Source organism: Palaemon carinicauda, chromosome 5, assembly GCF_036898095.1.
Source record: "Palaemon carinicauda isolate YSFRI2023 chromosome 5, ASM3689809v2, whole genome shotgun sequence".
NCBI lineage: Eukaryota > Metazoa > Arthropoda > Malacostraca > Decapoda > Palaemonidae > Palaemon > Palaemon carinicauda.
In genome coordinates, this window is record NC_090729.1 from 74,651,019 (window position 1) to 74,673,992 (window position 22,974).

The 22,974-nt window shown below is 42.3% G+C and overlaps 1 protein-coding gene across 6 annotated transcripts in view; it reads left to right on the forward strand.

Moving 5' to 3' along the window:
• Window positions 1-22,974, forward strand: part of Snx21 (Sorting nexin 21) — a 435,957-nt gene that overhangs the window by 394,583 nt on the left and 18,400 nt on the right. For 2 of the 6 annotated variants that reach the window (XR_011044485.1, XM_068373794.1), the window contains exon 5: window positions 10,856-11,115. Coding sequence is in view for 4 of the 6 variants with exons in the window: in XM_068373794.1 (XP_068229895.1) it covers window positions 10,856-11,115 (260 nt within the window). In the remaining 2 variants the exon portion in view is untranslated. Of the gene's footprint in view, window positions 1-10,855; window positions 22,969-22,974 lie in introns of those variants that run through there. The other 4 variants (XR_011044484.1, XM_068373793.1, XM_068373791.1 and 1 more) reach the window with 2 other exon arrangements.

Consider the following 22,974-nt stretch of genomic DNA (forward strand, 5'->3'; position numbering starts at 1 on the left):
GCAGAGAGAGAGAGAGAGAGAGAGAGAGAGAGAGAGAGAGAGAGAGAGAGAGAGAGAGAGAGAGATGAATATATGTGGGTGACCGAGGACATTACCAGGGGTGTCCAAAATGAATGTCCTGATGATGCAGGTTTGATTGACTTGGGAGGTTGGGACATAAAAGAAGTCCGAGAGGGACAGAAAAAAGAGGAATGGATGGAAAGAGTTCGAGCAGTGATTAAAGGGGAATCGGAGAGTTATCCATCATTTCTGAATGTGCCTCGTGAGAAATTTTTTATTGAAAAAGATATCTTATATTGTTCTTACGAGAAGAGGGGAGAGGAATTTTGTGCACGGGTAGTTCATCCACCCTCTTTAATTAAACGAGCCATCCACATTGTACATGCAAGTCCGTATGCAGGGCATTTAGGGATTGATAGAACATTAAGGAGAGCACGTGAATCCTTTTGGTTAGGAATGAAAAAATCTATGGAGAATTACATAAAAGGTTGTCATGCTTGTAACTGTTTCAAAGAACATAAAAACACTGTACTGGAAGCCAGAAAGTGGCCCGTGATTCCTATTAAATTTTATAGAGTTCATATGGATGTAGTAGGACCATTTCCTACTGGGTTAACACAACATAAGTATATATGTGTATTTGTGGATGCATTTACTCGGTACACTCATATTTACGCAATTGTAGATAAATCGGCAAATTCATTAGCCCGGGCGCTGTGTTCTTTCATTACTAGGTTTGGTTGCCCGAAAATTTTGATAAGTAATAATGGTCTCGAGTTTATAGATAAGGTGGTGAAATCGGTCATGGACTTGATGAAAATTGAACACTTTTCAGTGACCACATATAGGCTTTCAGCAAATGGATTATTCGAACCGCATAATAGGGAAGAAGTGCAAATTTTACGTCACTTAGTGGCTGATGACCCCCTTCATTGGCACGCCATGCTTCCTACAGCTGAGCTAGCTTTGAACATTGCATATAATGCTTCGCTCAGGGACACGCCTTTCTTTTTAGTGTATGGACAGGATCCTGTGTTACCATATACGGTACTCATTAATTCGCAACAATTGCCAAATTATTCAACTGAGCAATACCGAGTATAATTATTAAATCTATTGAGGAGAGCAATGAACACCACTGAAAGGTTTTTGAAAAGAGCTAATGAAAATCACAGCTCAAAGTATGATGGTCGGTTTAAAACCGCACCGGTAAAAGTATTTGTGGGCGATCGTGTGTATTTAAAACTATTACAACCTAGGAAACACAAACTAGAGCCACCGTATTTGGGTTCGTATCGAGTAAAGATGGTTAAATCTAACACAGTTGTGATACAAAGCATTATTAATAGCGCAGTGTCTGAACATCACCAGGCACACATACATGTGGTGCCTGAAGAGGTAGTTTTCAAAAGTGTTCCTCCTTACCCCTGCATACGTGACATCCCTTTAGTTGATGAGTAGAAATTTTGTTTTCCTTTACTGTTGTTGTTTGAACAGACCTCATTTCTTCTTTTGATGTGTTTTGAATAAACTTGATGATAACAATGTCTTCTTACCTCATTTCTTCCTTTGACGTGTTTTAAATAAACTTGATGATAACAATGTGTTCTTATGTTGATGCTTAATGTATACATAAAATGTTGTGGTAATTTTGCTGAGTGTGGCATTACGTATAACATTGCTGAGTGAACCTAAAAAAAATCAGAGGTTAAATAGGTCAGGTGAGATCCGTCAGGCGTATGCTGTATTATTCATGTATTTATATGATTCCTGGTTGCTGGGGCTGGGGCAGTTCCCAAATGGCAAGTGACTGCGGGATTAAAGTTCAGCCTTGAGGATAGGCAGTGTTAGAGAAGGTGTAGATATGAATACCTTATACTTAATGTTATAAGAGAAGGACAGGAAGATGAATGATTTTCTCGGGAAAACGGCTAGTGGCCACCGATTGAAAGTTGCAAGTGCAAGTGTTTTAGTGATTTAAATAAATGGCGAAACGGTGGTGGTGAGTTGTGTTGCGAAATTGTGCCGTAAACCCGGACAAGTAAAATCGAGGGATGAAGGAATATCTATGCCTACCCCTGTCCCGCCCAAGAAGCAAGTATTGGCCGCAACCAGAGAGAGTTATTGATGAGGTTGTGTAAAACTGATGTTATGATTTTTTTTGCTTTGGGTATTCTGTATTTTAGTTGTAGAGGTCTTAAGAAGAAATGAGTGGAATTATTTATATTGTATTGTGTACATTTTTTCATGGAATATTTCAATTTTTATTTTTTTTTGTGGAAGATGTGTTATTTTTTTTGGTGATTTCTATATACATGTATTTTTTGTTGCTTTTCTGTTTAGTACATGCCATACCTATTCCAGGTCGGAGTGACCTCCATATATCATAGACTAGTGAGGGCGAGTGCGCACCTCCTCCTGGACTGAGGAGCTTGGGGGGGGGAGAGTAATGTCCTAATTCATGTATATATGTGTGTGTTGTCCATCAAGCTAAATGAACTCAATGTTCATGAGTATTCCACAAAAACCTATGTCTCAGCTTGTTATTGTAAAAGATTGCATTTTGGTAGCAAAGGGAGTTCATTTGCATTTGGGCACTCGAGTTGACAAGTCCCTCACCTGAGAGGGTAGTTGTGTACAGTGTACTTACGAACGAACCGTTTGAAATAAATGAAAAAAACCCATATTCCGACGTCTCATTATCTGTAAACATGGGTCATACATATACAAAGTGGAACCTCTACATACGATTGCCTTTACATACGATTGATCCAACATCCGAAGTAAAATTCCATACGAGTTGAATTTTCTCGAAGCGTCGGTTGTAGTTTCTAGTTTATGCCGGTAGATGGCACCACGTCGGAGGGATCGCCATTGAGCGTCGCGTCGGTTACTTCTCTGTTCTCGTGCGCATCATGTGGTTGTCCTCTGTTCGGTCCATTATTAACAGTGCTTATTATCTTCCTTTTCTCACGATTCGTTTTGGATTTTACGTATAATCATGGGTCCTAAGAAGCTTAGTTTCGGTACAGATATTAGTAGTGGTGAGAAAAGGAAGAAGGCAATGCTTTCATTAGAATTGAAGCAAGAAATTATAGAAAAACTTGAGCACGGTGTGCGTGTGAGTGATCTGGCTAAACAATATGGCCTGAATATGTCTACGATCTCGACGATCATCTAGCAGAAGGAAGCAATTAAAGCAGTAAAACCATCAAAGGCAATCATCATTATTTCAAAACATCGCAGCCCTACCCTGGAAGCGATGGAAAACCTTTTGTTAATATGGATAAGGACAAAGAGATTGTTGGCAATACTACCACTGAAACGATCATTTGTGAGAAGGCCAGCGCTGTCTATTGTGACTTGAAGGTGGCAAGTTCTGGGGGTGACGCGGGGGAGAGTTCAACAGATCCTACGACGGAGGAATTCAAGGCCTCTCCCGGTTGGTTCGAGAAATTTAAGAGACGGACTGGGATTCATTCAGTTGTTTGGCACGGAGAGGTTTTAAGTTCGGACACCATGGGTGCTAACAATTTTGTCAAGAAGTTTGAAAAAATCGTGGAGGATGAAGGCTATGTAGAGCAGCAAGTTTTCAATTGTGATGAAACCGGTCTGTTTTGGAAAAAGATGCCTAGTTGAACATACATCACCACCAAAGAGAAGAAAATGCCTGGACATAAGCCTATGAAGGATCGGTTGACTCTTGCCCTATGTGCCAATGCCAGCGGGGACTGCAAAATAAAGCCGTTATTGGTTTATCATTCCGAAAACCCTAGGGTATTTAAGGTAAATAGGACTAATAAGGACATGCTGCATGTTTTCTGGCATGCTAATTCAAAGTCTTGGGTTACTAGGCATTTCTTTGTTGAATGGGTAAACCAAGTTTTCGGCCCTGCTGTCAAGAAGTACCTTCAGAAGAGGAATTTGCCTTTAAAGTGCTTGCTTTGCTAGGATAAGGCTCCCGCTTACCCCCCAGGACTCGAAGATGATATCATCGACCAGTCCAAGTTCATCAGAGTCCTATATCTTCCACCGAACACCACCCCTATCCTCCAGTCCGTGGACCCGCAAGTCATCTCTAATTTTAAGAAGCTCTACACCAAGCACTTATTTAAGCAGTGCTTTAATGTCATGCAAAGCACCAACTTAACTTTGTGTGAATGTTGGAGGAGCCATTTCAATATTGTGCACTGCTTGAAGATCATAGATTAGTCTTGGGAGGGAGTAACTCGACAGACACTGAATTCTGCGTGGAAGAAACTTTGGCCTGTTGCTGTTTCTCCCAGAGATTTTGAAGGTTTTAGCCCCGAGCCTGAACTTGTGCTTGCCGTCGAGGAAGACGTAGAAGAGATTGTATCCCTTGGCAAGTCTATGGGTCTGGAGGTCGATGAAGATGACATCACCGAACTCGTCGAGGAGCATCATGAAGAGCTCACCACCCAGGAACTCAAGGAGCTGCATGCCATGCAGAATGATGAGTTCCAAGTGCAGTTGAGTGAGTCGGAGGACATCGAGGAGGTAGACCACATCTTAAGTTCGGCTGAAATAAAAGAGATGTTAGAACATCATCAACACATGGTTGACTTCATTGATAAGTATCACCCACAGAAACTTCAGGTTTGCCATGTAGTTTCGCAATTCGATGATGTCTGCTTAACCCATTTCAGAAAAATTCTGAAAAGCCGTACCAAGCAACTTTCTCTCAATAGTTTCTTTAAAAAATCTACGAAGGGGTCTAGTGATCGTGATGAAGAGAAAAAAAGTGAAGCAAAGAAAACTAAGATTGAATTGAATGAAAGTGAAAAATTAATAATAAAAAAAAAAATGTAAAAATTTTGAAATAAAAAATAAAAAAAGAATAAATAAGGTACGTTGGGTTAAAGTTCACGTAGTGTAAGTTAGAGTAAGTTACGGTACGTTATCACAGTCACCATCTCTACCTCCTCGCCGACCGTCCGTCTCCTCCTACGTAGCAAAGCCTAAACTTGCGTTGGCCTTTCTCTAAGGTAAAGTGACAATAAAAACCCCTTTTTTATTTATCATTTCTTTATAATTATTATTTTTTACATCTCTATTATACAATGCTATTGTATTATATTTATGTGTAATTATGTGTAGTAATTTATTGAGGGGTTATCATTGGTTTTTGGGCTGTAGAACGAATTATACGAATTACAGTGAATTCTTATGGGAATATTCGCTCCAACATACGAATTAAGATCGTATGTACAGGTTCCACTGTGTATATATATATATATATATATATATATATATATATATATATATACATATATACATATATACATATATATACATATATATATATATATATATATATATATATATATATATATATATATATATATATACATGTATATATATGCATGTATATTTATAATATATATATATATATATATATATATATATATATATATATATATATATATATATACATATATGTAATATTATATATATATATATATATATATATATATATATATATATGCACATATATGAATATATATAATATACATATATTTATATATGTACTGTGTATATATATATATATATATATATATATATATATATATATATATATATATATATACATATATGTATATATATATTTATATATATACATATATGTATATATATATATTTATATATACATATATATATATATATATGTATGTATATATATGAATATATATATATATATATATATATATATATATATACATATATATATATATATATATATACACAGTATATATATGTATATATATAGACATATATATAAGTATATATATATAAATATATATATATATATATATATATATATATATATATATATATACTGTACAATACTTTGTTGTTAAAGGTTTTCTATGGTTGATGTATATAACATTGGTAATGCATTACTCCGTATCATCATCATCATCTCCTATGTCTATTGACACAAAGGGCTTCGGTTAAATTTTGCCAGTCTTCACTATCTCTAGCTTTTAATTCAATACTTCTTCATTCATCATCTATTTCTCGTTTCATAGTCCTCAGCTATGTAGGCCTGGGTCTTCCAACTCTTTTAGTGCCTTCTGGAGCCCAGCTGAACGTTTGGTGAACTAATCCTTCGTGGCAAGTGCGAAGAGCATGCCGTAACCATCTCAATCTACCCCTCATCATGATTTCTTCCACATATGGCACTCGAGTAATCTCTCTCATATGTTCATTTCTAATCCTGTCCTGCCATTTAACTCCCACTATCCTTCTGAGGGCTTTGACCTCGAATCTACTAAATTTATTGGAGATTGTTTCATTGTCATACCTTGACTCATGCTCATAGAGTAACACCGATCTCTCTAAACCAATATATAATCTTATATGTAATTTCAGAATATTTTATTTCCTAATTTTACTCAATGTAGCTATTGCCTGATTTGCTTTTTTCAATCTTTCACTAAACTCTAATTCTAAAGACCCTGTATTGGAGATCATAGTTCCTAAATAATTCAATGATTTTACCTCATTAATCCTTTCTCCTTCCAATGATATTTCATCTTCCATTGTATACTCTGTTCTCATCATCTCTGTCTTTCTTCTACAGCAATACCTTGAGATACGAATGCACTAACATATGATTTTTTGAAATACCATGATACATTGTATCTATATGATGCCCTAAGATACAACGATTTTTCTGAGATACAATTCCAAAATTTGCGTGACGCCATCGGTTTAGCTTTTTGATCTCGTGCATTAAAACTCTGTTGATGGACCTTTATGCTTATGGGGGTGTAGACCCAAATGGTATTTTTCCTTTGTTTTTTATAAAGACTGCAGATTTCTTAGCTCTAAAGTTATCTGTTATTTTGCGCAAGTTAACAAGAAGAGGAGCTTTTAGCAATTGTTGGAGAATTGGTAATGTTACTCCTCTATGTAAATGTGTTTGCTGTAGCTTAAGTACAACTGATTACCGCCCACTTTTCATAATTCCCATATTATCTAAAGTTTTTGAGCGTCTTTTGGCAAAATGTCTTAGTAGGTTTGCTAGGTTCCCTAGTTTGCAATTTGGTTTTGGTAAAGGGCTTGGAGCATGTGATGCCCTTCTCACAATCTCCAATGCTGTACAGAAAGCCCTTGATGGTGGTCAGGAAGTTTGTATAATTTTCAAACTCAAACAGTTGAGAGTGGGTGTGTCGTTTCTTAGCATCATTAATGAACTTTTAAGTAATAGATCGCAAAGAGTTGTTGATGGGTACCGTAGTGAGTATAGGAATGTGATATCTGGTGTAGTGTTTTTGGCCCATTACGTTTCATAATATATACACATGACGTGTGTTTTAGTCTAGAAAACAAGCTTGTTGCATATGCAGATGATGCTACTCTCTTTGCATCAATTCCATCTCCTGAATGTAGATCTGGGGTTGGTTAATCCCTTAATAGAGATCTAGCTAAATTTAGTGCATGGTGCAAATTATGGGGCATGAAGTTGAATCCTAACAAAACTCAAAGTATGATTGTAAGTAGGTCAAGGACCGTGGCTCCTCAACATCTGGATCTCAGCATTGATAATGTTTCTTTAACTTTGTATGACTTAAAATTTTAGGTGTGACCCTCAACAGCAAATTTACTATTGAGAAACACATTAGGTCTGTGTCTTCTTCAATTGCACAAAATTTGGCTTATTGAGAAAGTCTTTCAAGATTTTTGGTGATCAATCTATTCAGAAGTGTTTTAATTATTTCATTTTACCTTGTTTCGAGTATTGTTCTCCTGTCTGGTCTTCAGCTGCTGATTCTCAACTTAATTTGTGGGACAGGAACTTATGGTCTATTAAATTTCTTACTCATGATCCGGATATTAATCTCTTGCACCGTTGTTTAATTAGTTCATTATGCATGGTGCATGAGATTTTTTTATAATTCTGACCATCCTTTGCATTTAGATCTTCCCGGACAGTTCCATCCTGTTTGTAATACAGTATTGGGTGTGCAGTTAATTCTAATAGCCAGGTCTTCTACATCATGAGGCTCAATGCTACATAATACTCTACAAATTTAATTCCATCTGTGACCAAGTTGTGGAATGATCTTCCTAATCGTGTAGTTGAGTCAGTTGAACTTGAAAAGTTCAAACTCGCAGCAAAGGTTTTTATGTTGAATAGGCTTACTTATGTCGTTTTATATTTTATATATCAAATATCTGTTTTAATGTTGTTAATGTTTTTAAAATCTTTTCTTTTAGTTTTCCATTACTTATATTGTTTATTTATTTCCTTATTTCCTTTCCTTACTTGACTATTTTCCCTGTTGGAGCCCTTGGGCTTATAGCATTGTACTTTTCCAACTAGGGTTGTAGGTTAGATATTAATGATGATAATAATCGGCTACCCGAGTCGATCCGAATGTTCACTCTGCACCCGAGGTTACCCGAACTTCTCTCTCCTAGTGTGTATGTTGTCGTCGTATAGAAAACATTGTGTTGTTGTGTGTTTACGATTCTCGTTTGTTTTCATCTATTTTATTAACATTTGTTAACATTTATTGCGTGAACCATGCATCCTAAGTCTAAGGATAAGGATGGGGATAAGAAAAAATCAAGAAAATGATCTCGATAGAAATAAAGCATGAGATAATAGGAAAGCATTAACGAGGTGTGAAAATCTGTGATTTGGCCACTGAATATGGCCGAAATGCATCTTCCATATCCCCCATTCTCAAACAAAAGGACGCAATAAAGAAGGTGCAGCTTTCTAAAGGCCTAACTATTATGTCAAATTTGTGTTCTGATTTGCATAATGAGATGGATTATTCAACCTTTTCAGTTGTGTATAATCTTGCCGCTCTCTACAGCTATCATATTGTGTTTGTGTGCTCTGGTAGCCTTGCTTATCACCCTCCCTCCCTCCTGGCATGCATCCCATACGCTGCTAGTGTTCGCCTAGGCGGTGAGTGCAGGTTATTTTTTTTGTTTTTTACTCATTCTTAAAAAATGAAAGCCTTAAATATTAAGCATTCAGTATGCTCATACAATGTTTTAATTGTGTTTATCTTGCCGCTTTCTACAGCTACCACATTGTATATGTGTGTGTGCGTGGTAGCCTTGCTTCTCTCCCTTCCGCCTCCTTGCATGCATACTGTACGCTATCACTTGCCTAGGCGGTGAGTACAACTCTATTTTTTCTATTGTTTTTATTAACATTTATTATTGTATAACAATTTCCTGGTCATTACTGTTGTATTATCTTTCTTTAGTGATTGTTGAGTGTAATTTGAGCTTGTTTTGGGTAAATTTCTTACCCTGGGAGCGGATTTATTGTTTCTTTTAATTCAAATGGGAATAATTATCTTGAGATGCGATTATTTTGAGATACGTCGGCTGTCATGGAACGAATTAAATTTGTAACTTAAGGTATTACTGTATTTATCTTCAGCCCAACTTCGTGTTAAATTTCATACATTCTGGTAAGCAAGCATTGCAAATCCTGTGGTGTTCTGCTAACAAGGACAGCATCATCAGCATACTCTAGGTCTGCTAAATTCCTATCACCAATCGAATCCAATCCTTTTCCAACATCTCCGACCGTTCTATGCATTACAAATTCCATGAGGAGGATAAACAACATAGGTGACAACATATTCCCTTGGAGTTCTCCGCTTTCACTGGAAATTCATTTGATAAGAATCCATTAACATTAACTTTTTACTTGCTATGCTCATAAACAGACTTAATCAAATTTACATATTTAAGAGGAATTCCATAATAACGCAGAACTCTCCACAAAATTGACCAGTGTACACTATCAGAGGCTTTTTCATAGTCCTCAAATACCATCAAAAGGTGATTTCTATATTCCACGCATTGCTCTACAACATGGCTCAAAATGAAATTTTGGTCAGTGCAACTTTTTCTTTTACTAAATCTCTTTAGTTTTTTGAGGATAGATTCGACTTCAAACACATTGAATTCATTCATGGGCACATCAAGGTCTTCATCAGCTTCAGGTATATCAATCAAACCATTCCTTTCATATCTCCTATTCATCACCTCACTAAAGTGTTCCATTCAACGTTGTCTTTCTTCATCTTCTGTTGCTATAACAGCCATCTCTCTTTTTGATGGGTGTATGCTTCTTTTTTTTTCCCAGTCGAGATGTCAATAATTCTACGAGCAATTCTTACATCATAGCCATTTCCTGAATTCATAGCTTTGTCAGCCTCATCTGCTTTACTGTCTAAATATTCTCTCCAGTCATTCCTTGCTTTTCTTTTGACCTCGCTGTCAATACTGGAAAACTTAGCATGCTCTACCCTGTAATTTTCATCACTGCCTCAAAAGCTTTCAACAATCAATTTCTGTCTCTGTCTTCTTTTTATAGTATCCTTAGTATCATTTGATATCCATGGTTTTTACTGCGTACAGATTGCCCATTTTAAACATTTTCATGTATATGAGCTCTGGGTATGATTAGATATTGTACTAGCAACTATTATCTGCTAAATTTGTTAGGTCCTTAGCTTATGGGATACCCGTGTACATTAATGGGTTTGTACTGAAAAAAAAAATTGGTTTACATAAAATTATAGTTTTAGATTTGCTTTGTTCTTTGTCTAGCAAATTTTAATAATTGCATACACCACCTTGTCATATAGGTACTACAGAAACTGAAGGTGGATTTGACAAAAGGGAGTTCATATCCTAGTGGAAAATACTACAGCACCATACCCAATTATCACTAATTGATAATCCATGCAATAGTGTCTTGAAAAGTAAAATGGCTTTTAAAATTGATTGGTCTTATGGACCCGACTTTTAAAAAAATATATATATATATATATAGATTTATTTCTTTCAGGAAATTTCAGTGTAGAAGTCATCACAGAACGTTGTAAAGGGTTGGAACGTTTTATGAATTTTGTTTACGCGGAAGATGTTTTAAGACGCACAGCTGTTTTCTCAAACTTGTTGTATGGCCAAGAAACCAAGAAGACAGACAACCTTCTTCTTCACTCTGAGTTTGAGGAAGCCTGTCCACTTCTAGAGAGGACATACATTCTCCTGCAAGGGCTTCACTGGGACACAGGTCTTGTTCTGAGGATTTTATGCCAGTGGATTGTAAGTCTTCATTATGTCTGTGAGTATGAAAGATCTTGCCAGTTGGCTGAGATTGCCATGGCCAAATTCATGGCTCCAGGGAACAAGAAAGTCAAGAAAGAACTTTTCTTGCCATTTTTAAATTTTTGTAATACTTTATGGAGAACATTAGGAAAAGATCGGTCTCTCATCCGGGCTGAAATGGAACGGACGCAGAGTCTCAGAAAAAAGGAAGATGGTGTTCCTAATTTACTTGATTTACTGCGAGATGAAATTGCTTTGAGGACTCTTCATTAATCAATAATTACCTACTTAGTTATCTGGTAAATTAATCCATCCCCATTACTGATCAAATAAGTTTTGGAAATTGCAGGAAAACTTTCTTCTTAGTACATAAAGATAGCTTATTAAAAGGTTGCTTAGGAAAGATATACACTCATTCTCTCATAATATTGGTTAGAAAGATATGGTATATTCAGTAGTTTTAGTTTATATGATTCTCTCACTTGATACTTGTGTTTAGGCTGTCAAAGTTTTAGGTAGGAAATTAAATTGAATGTGTTTGGAATATACATTTAAATCCCCAATGTATTGTTAAAAAAATTTTCCTTATTTCATATAATACTTTATTACATATAGAGAATTTCAAATTGGTTTGTTCTGTAACTGGAATACAAACCTACGCTATTCATTAGAGGTATTACTTTCGGCAAAGCTGAAAGGACGAACTATTAAAATTTAGCGAGGGTTAACTACCCATCCTGCTAGTTAGCGGGGGTAGCTCGCTACCATTCCCACTTATACACCTGTGACTGAGCCTACTTTTGCTTTTGGCTTGGATGATGAACGGTCATTGCCTCTCTTCATCCTCGTAAATGTTTGGACTGCCATTAATGCTTTTTTTCTTTTTCTTTCCAGTGTGTGTGTGTGTGCGTTGACTTCTACCAGCCATGCGTACCTGCCCTGGTCCTAAGGGCCGCTCCTGCGGTACCTTCATGTCCGCCGAGGACACTGATCCTCACACCCTTTGTCCTACCTGAAGAAGTCAATGGTATGATATGTCTAATAATTGTTTTGAGTGTCGGGAGTAGTCTGCCTCCTAGTGGGAAAGGTTTGGGCAACGGCGAAAGAAGAAATCTAACCGGAACTCTTCTCTTTTTTAGGTTTCTTCAAAGCAGAAGAAACCCAAGGCTGCTTTTGCTTCCCGACATTCCTCCGAAGGTCCAGCTTGTTCGGCCTCCTTTGGGGGACTATCGAGTAGTACCACAGGCCACTTAACTTCTGGACAACCTCGGTCCTTGAGAGACGGTGTTGTTCCCCTAGCGAAGCCTCCTCCCCTGCCTCTCCCCCCGTGGGGATCCATGTCACTTTCTCCTCTTTTACTGGTTTGGCCATCCTTGGGGTTACCGGGTCTGCCCTCCAAGGAGGCCCTGCTGCAGCTACTTCGCCATGGTGCTAGTGCGCAGCGTTCGTCAACATCGGAGTTGGATCCTCTGGCCCTTGTCAACATTGTGATATCGAAGGTGTCGTCTGCTGACCTGCCTGCTGACGTTTCTTCCTCTTCTGCCCTTGCTGAATACTGCGCTTCTCCCCTGCATAACATCCTTCGAGGGGGGAAGCTAAGTCCTTGGCACATTTCTCCTGCTAGTGTTTCTTCCTCTCAAGGGAGTTCGCTCATAGAGACTCCTCTTATGAGGACTGCTGCTGACGGTCGGCTTGCTGATCTTCCGGTCCCTAGACGGCATCACTGTGGTCGTCATTCCTGATGTTCTTGCTCTTCTCTTCGCCTGAGAGGTGCTCCTTTGCCATCAGTGAAGAGGCACCTCATCACACTCCTCCTCCTCGTAGGAGCCTCCTCGTCCGAAGTCTAATGCTTCCCGACCTACGCCTGCCTCCGGACCTTCTCCTGACGCAGCTGCTAGTCCACAAACCTGGGTTCAGGACTCTCTGCCCGTGGATCGCTCGTGATCCCTCTCGGAGGATGTTCGTCCTTCAGAAGGAGTCATCCTCTCTCCAGCTCGTCATCTTCTTGCGTGCCAACCTTTGACTCGCCGACCTCCTGCTCGTCCATCTCCTCCTCTTTCTCCTGGTTCCCGACTCCCTACCGCTCGTCACTCTCCATCTCGCTGTCTGCCTGCGCGCCAATTGCCTACACATCATTCACTTGCGTGGGTTTCTCCTGCTCATCCCAATGATCCTGTTCGTCGTGCTCCTTCCGACCATCGTAAGCCAACGCGTGTCTCGCCAATGTGTCGGTCGCCAACGTGTCGGGATCCCACCATGCACTGTTCCTTCTAGCAATGCGCTGCTTTCTAACATCGATTGCCCAGCCGCCTGACTGCTGCCCATCGCCAAACCTTGAGTAAATTGCCGGGAGTTTCCTCTGTCGGCGCTCGCCAACACAAGCACTTGCCACGTCAGCAGTCGCTCATGCGTCAGCGCGCGTCAACAGATCATCAGGCAGTGCATTTCCATCGTCATCCAACACGTCAATCGCCGCCTACGCGTCAACATTCTCTGACGCGTCACCCTGCACCATCTCGCCAATGCTCTCCAGCTCAGCAATGATCTCCAGCTCATCAGTATTCGCCAACAAGCCAGCGCTCGCCAACGTGCAAGTTTGGCTACACTCCAGAGCTCTCATCTGCGTCAACTGTCACCGGTTAGGCAACGCTTGCCAATACACGCCCACCAGACCATCATTCCTCTCACTTAGGAAGGGCAGAGTCTTAGTCCAAAGGTCCTCATCGCCCCATTCCCCTCCCTACAAACGCATTACAGTCATCGCCCCATTCCTCTCCCCACAAGCGCATTACAGCATGACTGCTGGGGAAATAGGGAGAGGGCACTTCTGGGGAATTTAAAATTCCAAAGTTACCGGCACCCAATGTGGTCCCACGTTATCCATTGGTTCCAGAGAAGACTCCTGAAAGGGAACCTTTGGTTTCCTTCCCTTCAGGTAATCTATCCGACAGCTCCAGTGTCAGCAAATAGCTCTGGTTTGGCACCATTGTCAGGGCAATTGTGCAAGCTTTCGGGCCTGCCCTCTCAGCCTGCTCCTTGGAAGCCTCTGTGAGCCTCCAATATCCTTCGGCCCCAGCGGATGCTCGGGAAAGAACCTGGGCTCTCTCTCCACTGGAGAGGAAAAGAGGAGTCCCGGATACCGACTCACCTTCTAGGGTGAAACTGACTCCTGTGAGGCCATCAACAACAAGGTTGAACCTCCCCGGTCCTCCTTCCACCCGCTCTTGCTCACCGACACCTCAGCCAAGGGAACCTCATGAGGAACCTGTTCCAATCTCATCCCTACCACCTTCAGAAGAAGACTCTCCTTGTGGCGAGAGCACAATGCCTCCAGAAGAAACCAGGAAAGCCAAACCATTCAGGCCTTCCATGCTGGAAACTTAGCTTCTTCCTCGCTAGGAGTTGAGAGACTCCAAAAAGTTGCCCATCGTCATCCAACATGTCAATCGCCGCCTACGCGTCAACATTCTCCGACGCATCTGCCTGCACCATCTTGCCAACGCTTGCCAGCTCGGCAACGATCGCCAGCTCGCAAGTGTTCGCCCACACTCCAGAGCTCTCCTTAGCGTCAACCGTCACCGGTTAGGCAACGCTCGCCAATACATAGACGATGGCCAACACGTAGGCATGCACCACAACTTTGGGAAGCGCATACAAAAGTCAACATTCATCATCCTCCGCCGACTTCCAAGAAGTCCCGCCATCAGATGGAGTAACAGGTTGGTGTTCACAAGGAAAAGGGGCAGGAGCAGAAAAGTAGGTTTTTGCCTTCCAAACCATCACGCCTCTCACCTAGAAAGGGCAGAGTTTTAGTTCAAAGGTCTCCATTGTCCCATTCCCCTCCCCAGAAATGCATTACAGCATGACCGCTGGGGAAAGAGGGAAGGGGCACTTCCGGGGAATATAAAATTCCAATGTTACCAGTACCCAAGGCTAACTCACGTTATCCAATGGTTCTAGAGAAGACTCCTCAAAGGGAGCCTTTTGTTTCCTTCCCTTCAGGGGGATCTGTCCGACAGCACCAACATCAGCAAACAGCCCCGGTTCAGCGCCATCGTCAGGGCAGTTGTTCAAGCTTCCGGGCCTGCCCTCTCAGCCCGCTCCTCGGAAACCTCTGTGAGCCTCCAACATCCTTCGCCCCCAGCGGATGCTTGGCAAAGAACCTCATCTGTCTCTCCCTTGGAGAGGAAAAGAGAAGTCCCGGATACCGACTCAAGTTTTAGGGTGAAATTGACTCCTGTGAGGCCATCAACAACAAGGCTGAACCTTCCTAGTTCTCTTTCCACCCGCTCCTGCTCACCAACACCTCAGCCAAGGGATCCTCGTGAGGAACCTGTTCCAGTCTTCTCCCTACCACCTTCGTAAGAAGAATCCCCTCATGGCTAGAGTACCACTCCTCCAGAAGCAACCAGGAAAGCCAGACCATTCATACCTCCCATGCTGGAAACTTAGCTTCTTCCTCGTAAGGAGTCAAAAGACTCCAAAACGTTGCCGAAGTCCTCTTCAAGGACCTCCAGACCTGCAGGAACAGTCAGTCACCTTAGAGACGACTGCGACCCCCCGTGAGACGAGCTCTAGGTGGTGGACGAAGGAGACTTCGCTGCCAGTCCCACTTCGGAGGGGGAACAGAAAGAGTCAGAACACGCCTTTTGACAGGTATCGACTCTGATGAGGGCTCTTAATGGGTTTCTGACTCAGAGATACCCCCCACAAGAAGGCAAAGACAGTCTTAGACCTTGTCTTCGGCACCCAGAAGCCCACAAAGTCAAGTGCAGCTTTGCCTTGGTCTCAGGGGTTGAAGAGTGCCTGGGTTAAGATCGCCGAACAGCTCTCCGAGTTCTCCTCCTCCCTTTGTTCGGGCTCCTCCACCAAATTCCTCCCACCTCCTCGCGTTTAGCAAAGGAGGTATTACGAGGTCTTGGACAAGCCTCAACCAGCTCTTCCACCCCACCATTCCCTGGAAGAGCTGACTAAGGAGATCTCCGTAGAGAGACTCTCCAGGCGTCAGGTCGTGTTCTCGGTGACAGAGATCCTCAATCAAGAGAATGTTGTGAAGTATGCCAGGCAGGCTACTTTGTGGCTAGATCTATGGTTGGGGTCCTTGGGAATCCTGGTATGGACCAAGGACTTCTCCAAAGAAAGTACCAGGAAGGCTATGGAAACCTTCCTCCTCTCAGGTACCCGGACCATCGAGTTCCTGGCCCACCAAGTATCGAACTTGTGGTCCAACACTATCCTCAAACATAAGGACTCGGTATCCGAGAGATTCCATCAGCAGGTCCTTAGTGCTGAGATCGCGAGGCTCAGGAACTCCTCTCTCAAGGGTTCTTGGTTGTTTGATCCTAGGGATGTTGAGCAGGCTGCAGAGAGGTGGAGGAAGTCCCACCAGTACTCTCCTTCATAGAGCCTTGACATCCTGGCCCTACAGACCACCAGCTCCTCCACAGCCTAACCAGCCCAAAACCTCGACGAATAAGACAGCAGCAAAGAAATGGGTGTATAAAAAGCCCTTTCCTTCCAAAGACAAGAAAGGCTCAAAGTCCCCCAGGGGAGGAAAATATCTTAGAGGGAGCGGCTGCAGCCACAAACGCTAGGATAGGAACTCCCCCTGCTTGTCCACCAGTGGGGGAATGCGCACAAAGTTGCTGGAACAGGTGGAAGCAACTTGGGGCCGATCCCTGGACAGTCTCCATGATTCGTTCTGGGTATCGCATCCCGTTCATGTCATCTCTCCCTTCCCTGATCAAGGATCCAGTATCGATAGACTCCTTTGCGATGGGATCAGCAGCAAAGGGGCTAGCCCTATAGACAAACGTCCAAACCATGTTGGAGAAGGGTGCTCTCCAAAAGGTCTTCAATGACTCCACAGGCTTCTTCAGTTGACTCAGTCATATGAAAAAGGCATCTAGAGGCTGGAGACCAGTCATTGACCTCTCAGCTCTGAACAAGTTTGTCAAACAAACTTTTTTCTTTAGGGAGATGGCAGACACGGCCAGACAAGCGGTAAGACCACAGGACTTCATGTGCATACTAGACCTAAAGGACGCTTACTTCCAGATCTCAATCCATCCGTCTTCAAGGAAGTATCTAAGATTCAGCCTAGACAACAGAAATACCAGTTTGGGGTATTGTACTTCAGTCTTTCCTCGGCACCCGAAGTCTTCACCTGAGTGTTTGCCCTAGTGTCATCTTGGGCACACAGAATCGGTATCCGTCTCCTCTGTTATCTGGACAACTAGCTGATTCCCCCTTCGGAGGGGGAACAGAAAGAGTCAGAACACGCCTTTTGGCAGGTACCGACTCTGATGAGGGCTCTCGATGGGTTTCCGACCCAGAGATACCCCCCACAAGAAGGCAAAGACAGTCTTAGACCGTGTCTTCGGCACCCAGAAGCCCACGAAGTCAAGTGCAGCTTTGCCTTGGTCTCAGGGGGTGAAGAGTGCCTGGGTTAAGATCGCCGAACAGCTCTCCGAGTTCTCCTCTTCCCTTTGTTCGGGCTCCTCCGCCACATTCCTCCTACCTCGCGTTCAGCAAAGGAGGTATTACGAGGTCTTGGACAAGCCTCAACCAGCTCTTCCACCCCACCATTCCCTGGAAGAGCTGACTAAGGAGATCTCCGTAGAGAGACTCTCCAGGCGTCAGGTCGCGTTCTCAGTGACAGAGATCCTCAATCAAGAGAAGGTTGTGAAGTATGCCAGGCAGGCTACTTTGTGGCAAGATCTATGGTTGGGGTCCTTGGGAATCCTATTATGGACCAAGGATTTCTCCAAAGAAAGTACCAGGAAGGCTATGGAAACCTTCCTCCTCTCAGGTACCCGGACCATCGAGTTCCTGGCCCACCAAGTATCGAACTTGTGGTCCAACACTATCCTCAAACATAGGGACTCGGTATCCGAGATCCATCAGTAGGTCCTTAATGATGAGATCGCAAGGCTCAGGAACTCCTCTCTCAAGGGCTCTTGGTTGTTTGATCCTAGGAATGTTGAGCAGGCTGCAGAGAGGTGGAGGAAGTCCCACCAGTACTCTCCTTCATAGAGCCCTGACATCCTGGCCCTACAGACCACCAGCTCTTCCACAGCCTAACCAGCCCAAAACCTCGACGAATAAGACAGCAGCAAAGAAAGGGGTGTATAGAAAGCCCTTTCCTTCCAAACACGAGAAAGGCTCAAAGTCCCCCAAGGGAGGAAAATATCTTAGAGGGAGCAACTGCAGCCACAAACGCTAGGATAGGCACTCCCCCTGCTTGTCCACCAGTGGGGGAATGCGTACAAAGTTGCTGGAACAGGTGAAAGCAACTTGGGGCCGTTCCCTGGACAGTCTCCATGATTCGTTCTGGGTATCGCGTCCCATTCATGTCATCTCTCCCTTCCCTGATCAAGGATCCAGTATCGATAGACTCCTTTGCGATGGGATCAGCAGCAAAGGGGCTAGCGTTTCAGACAGATGTCCAAACCATGTTGGAGAAGGGTGCTCTCCAAAAGGTCTTCAATGACTCCACAGGCTTCTTCAGTTGACTCAGTCATATGAAAAAGGCATCTAGAGGCTGGAGACCAGTCATTGACCTCTCAGCTCTGAACAAGTTTGTCAAACAAGCTTTGTTCTTCATGGAGATGGCAGACACGGCCAGGCAAGCAGTAAGACCACAGGACTTCATGTGCATACTAGACCTAAAGGACACGTACTTCTAGATCTCAATCCATCCGTCTTCAAGGAAGTACCTAAGATTTAGCCTAGACAACAGAAATATCAGTTTGGGGTATTGTACTTCAGTCTTTCCACGGCACCCGAAGTCTTCACTTGAGTGTTTTCCCTAGTGTCATCTTGGGCACACAGAATCGGCATCCGTCTCCTCTGTTATCTGGACAACTAGCGGATCCTACTAGACTTTGTGGCAACCCTTCTTCAGCACGGAGACAAACTTCTGAGGCTTTGACAAGATCGGGGGATCATGGTAAACCTCGAGAAGTCCACCTTGCTTCCCACTAAAAGACGGGTATACCTAGGTATGATCTTAGACACCAATATCCACAAAGCCTTCCCATCAGACGATTGGATAATGAGGCTGAGAAAAGTCGCATGACCTTTTATCAGACGAGAAGAACTTCCGGCCCAGCAGTGGCTCTGTCTCCTCGGACACCTATCATCCTTGGCCCGCCTAGTTCCAACGGCTTCCTGAAGATTCGATCCCTCCAGTGGCGACAAGTCCAAGTGGAATCAGGCTTTCGATTCTCTGAACACTCTGATCCCCCTGGGATCAGAGGAACAGACGAACCTCGAGTGTTGGGTGGCAGACAAGAATCTGTGGAGGGGCGTAAATTTTCTCTCCCTCTCCCCGGACTTGATGCTGTTTTCAGACGCATCAAAAGGGGGGTGGGGGCCCCACGTGCTGCACCACATGACCTCAGGCCTATGGTCAGAGTCGGAAAGATACCTCCACATAAATCTCTTAGAGATGAAGGCCGTCCTTCTGGCCCTTCAACAGTTACCAGTTCCATAGTTTCATCAGTTCCTGGCGGGCCACTCAGTGGTGGTGATGAGTGACAACACCACGGTAGTGGCTTACATCAACAAGCAAGGAGGCACTTTTTCACAGCCCTTATCCCATCTAGCAGTAGAGATGCTGAGATGGACTGAGGTCCACTCGATACCACTATTAGCCCGCTTCATTCTAGGCAAAAGGAATGTGCTCGCCGGCAATCTGAGCAGAGCATCTCAGATAGTGAGTACTGAGTGGTCTTTGGATCATCTAGTAGCCAGCAAATTCTTGATTTTGTGGGATTCTCCAACGGGGGATCTCTTCACAAGGCCTTGATCTTAAGGCTCCTGCTGTACTGCTTCTCAGTCCCAGACACCAAAGCTCTCTGGCAAGATGCATCCTAACAACTGTGGGACAATATCGACGTCTACGCCTTTCCCCCATTCTGTCCGATGAGGAGGGTACACTATTCAACAAGACTAAAACATCTGTCAACCTCTCAATGACCCTCATAGGTCCACTATGGCATCATGCAGAATGATTTCCGGACCTTCTGCAAGCTCCTGACGGAGCCATCAAGAGAACTCTCTCTACGAATTGATCTACTCAGACAACCACACGTCAACATCTACCACAAAGCCGTAGCTTCGCTATGACTTCACGTGTGGAGACTATCCAGCATCTCCTTACTCAGAGAGGTTTTTTGCAACAAGTTGCAAACAGGCGTTTTGGATACCTGCGGAAGTCATTAGCAGCAGTCTACAAGACAAAGTGGAATGTCTTCTGTGGTTGGTGTCGTGGAAGGGGTATCTCTCCACTCGATGTATTTGCATGAAGAAATGCGCCTTTCAGTTTTGGCGGTAAAAGGCTATCGCTCAGCCTTTAGCCTTGCCTTCGAACTGAATGGAATGGACATTTCCTCATCTCTAGAACTTTCCTTACTCATACGGAGTTACGAACTTACCTGTCATCAGTTGGAAATGAGATCTCTCCATGGAACGTGGTTCAAGTTCTCCGGTCTCTTGAAGAGATCTCCTTCCGAACCATTACACCAGGCAACAGATCGCCACCTGACTTGGAAGTTGGTGTTCCTGCTCGCCTTGGCATTGGCCAAACAAGTCAGCGAACTGCTTGGTCTCTCATACGACATTGCCCATTCAAGGGGATGGTGAAAGGTAACATTCAGCTTTGTCCCCGAGTTTGTTGCCAAGACTCAGAATCCAGGGGTGTCAGCTCTTAGATTTGACTCTTTCCGGCTAACAAGTCTCCGCTCTGTAATAGACGACCCAGATCACCTCTTGCTTTTAGGCTCTACCTTAAGATAACAAAAGCAGCCCGCCCCAAAGTGCCCACACTTTTCATCAGCACCAGGAGGAACAAGAGGAGGATCACCAAAACCACCATTTCTGCATGGATTCGCAGGGTCATAGACCAAACTCTGAATCCTGATCCTCCTCCATCCCGTCGTCCCAGAACCCACAATGTCAGGGGCATAACTACGTCCCTGGTCTTCAAGAGAAACTACTCCGTGACGCAGGGTCTACAGGTTGGGTCGTAGAAATGCCAAACAACATTCACAGCCCATTACCTGCAAGGCGTGACACACAGGAGGCTTGATATGTTCTCTATCGGGCCTGTGGTGGCTGCACAAAAGCTGATCTATATCCAAGCTCCTTATTGTATAAGTAGCAGAAGGTTGAGGGCACTGTTACCCAGTTTTAGTCTGTGTGAATGAAAAGGTATGACTGGCTCTTATTCTTTGCTTCATTCTCCCTCTTCTAGGGGAAAGCAGCATCCTGGGTTCTCTGCACAAGCTGTCCTCAATCACTACAGGTAAACCATACTCACTCCCTGGTGTACTAAGTATTGTGTCAATACTGTTTCATCCCCATACCCTGGCGAAGTGGTATTGGGAAGTCTTGGTTACAGCAGTTTTTCTTACAAAAACTCGGAATAACTTTTACCTTGACAATCACACTGCTTATCTCAACACACAATTTGCATAGGCTGCAATCAAGGTGTTAGGGACTCTTTATTTATGGTACTAACCTTCTCAAGAAAAGAAACCCTGGGTAAAGCCAAAAAACCAGGTTGGCAGGGATGTCCACTCTCCTAATGGGTGTGTCACCCCTAATAGATAGTGTAAGTTTGTATACCAGTTATGGAACAAATGACAAATTCGGAGATAATTTGTATTTTTCTTAACTATACAAACCTTTAACTATTTATACAAACTTACTCACCAACCCCGTCCATCTTAAAGTCTTACCTCCAAGCAAAGTGAGCTCAGTCACAGGTGTGTGAGCAGGAGGGGTAGTGAGCTACCCCCCCCCCATTGCTAACTAGCGGGATGGGTAGTCAACCCTCGTTAAATTTTAATAGCTCATCCTTTCAGCTTCGTCGAAAGTAATACCCCAAATAATTAGCTAAAGGTTTATATCGTTAGGAAAAATACAAATTATCTCCGAATTTGTCATTTTCCTTCTTGCTTTGAAATATCTAAGGTAAAAAGCAAGAGCTCATACTGAATATAAAACTGCATAATTTCATGTATATCTTCACACCTGATTAGGTGCAAAAAAACTAACTAGAGTAGCATTTGCTTGCAATTGGTGAGTAACTCTTCATCTTGCATATTAAATATTTCCTTTCATTAACTAACACAAGTATGTATCTAACAATGTGCCATCCTTTTGATTGTTTCTTAAAAACAAGATCACATGCATTGTTTATTTTTCAATGTAAGGATTACTACTCATATCATCAAAGTACAGTTATTAGATGTTGATGTGTTGAATGGTGTTATGTTTATTATGCATTTATGTATTTTATCATTTAAGAGTTAAGCTTCTGCCATGTATTTGTTGTCATTCAATAGATATGTGGCAGTTAACTAATGGCTATTTGAATTTATCTTGCTGCAGTGCTTATTGCATCTTTCCCTTAGTTTTGAAATAAGTAATTTACATAAATTTTTTAAAGATGAAAGCAATTTCCAGAAGTATAAGGCTGGTTGCAAACTAATCAAGAACTTTATGTAGAATTTAATTTCTTAAATAATGTTTTGTATACTACTTTTAAATCAAGTGCCACCTTAATGAGAACACACTTAACTAATTTAATCTTGCATTTATAACAAATTACCTTTACAATAGTTCTGAATCATTGTGATGCAGAATTTCATGATTTTGGTGCCATGAATCTAGTACAGTATTGAGTATCTATATTATCCTAATAATTTTAGTTTTTTTTTAATTCAAAACTGATTAACAATAATATACCAAATGACATTACTAGAACTAATAACAATTCTATAACCAACAGATAAATTTTTCGAAATTTACGTACATTGTTTATTATGTGTTCTGAAAATGTTTGAC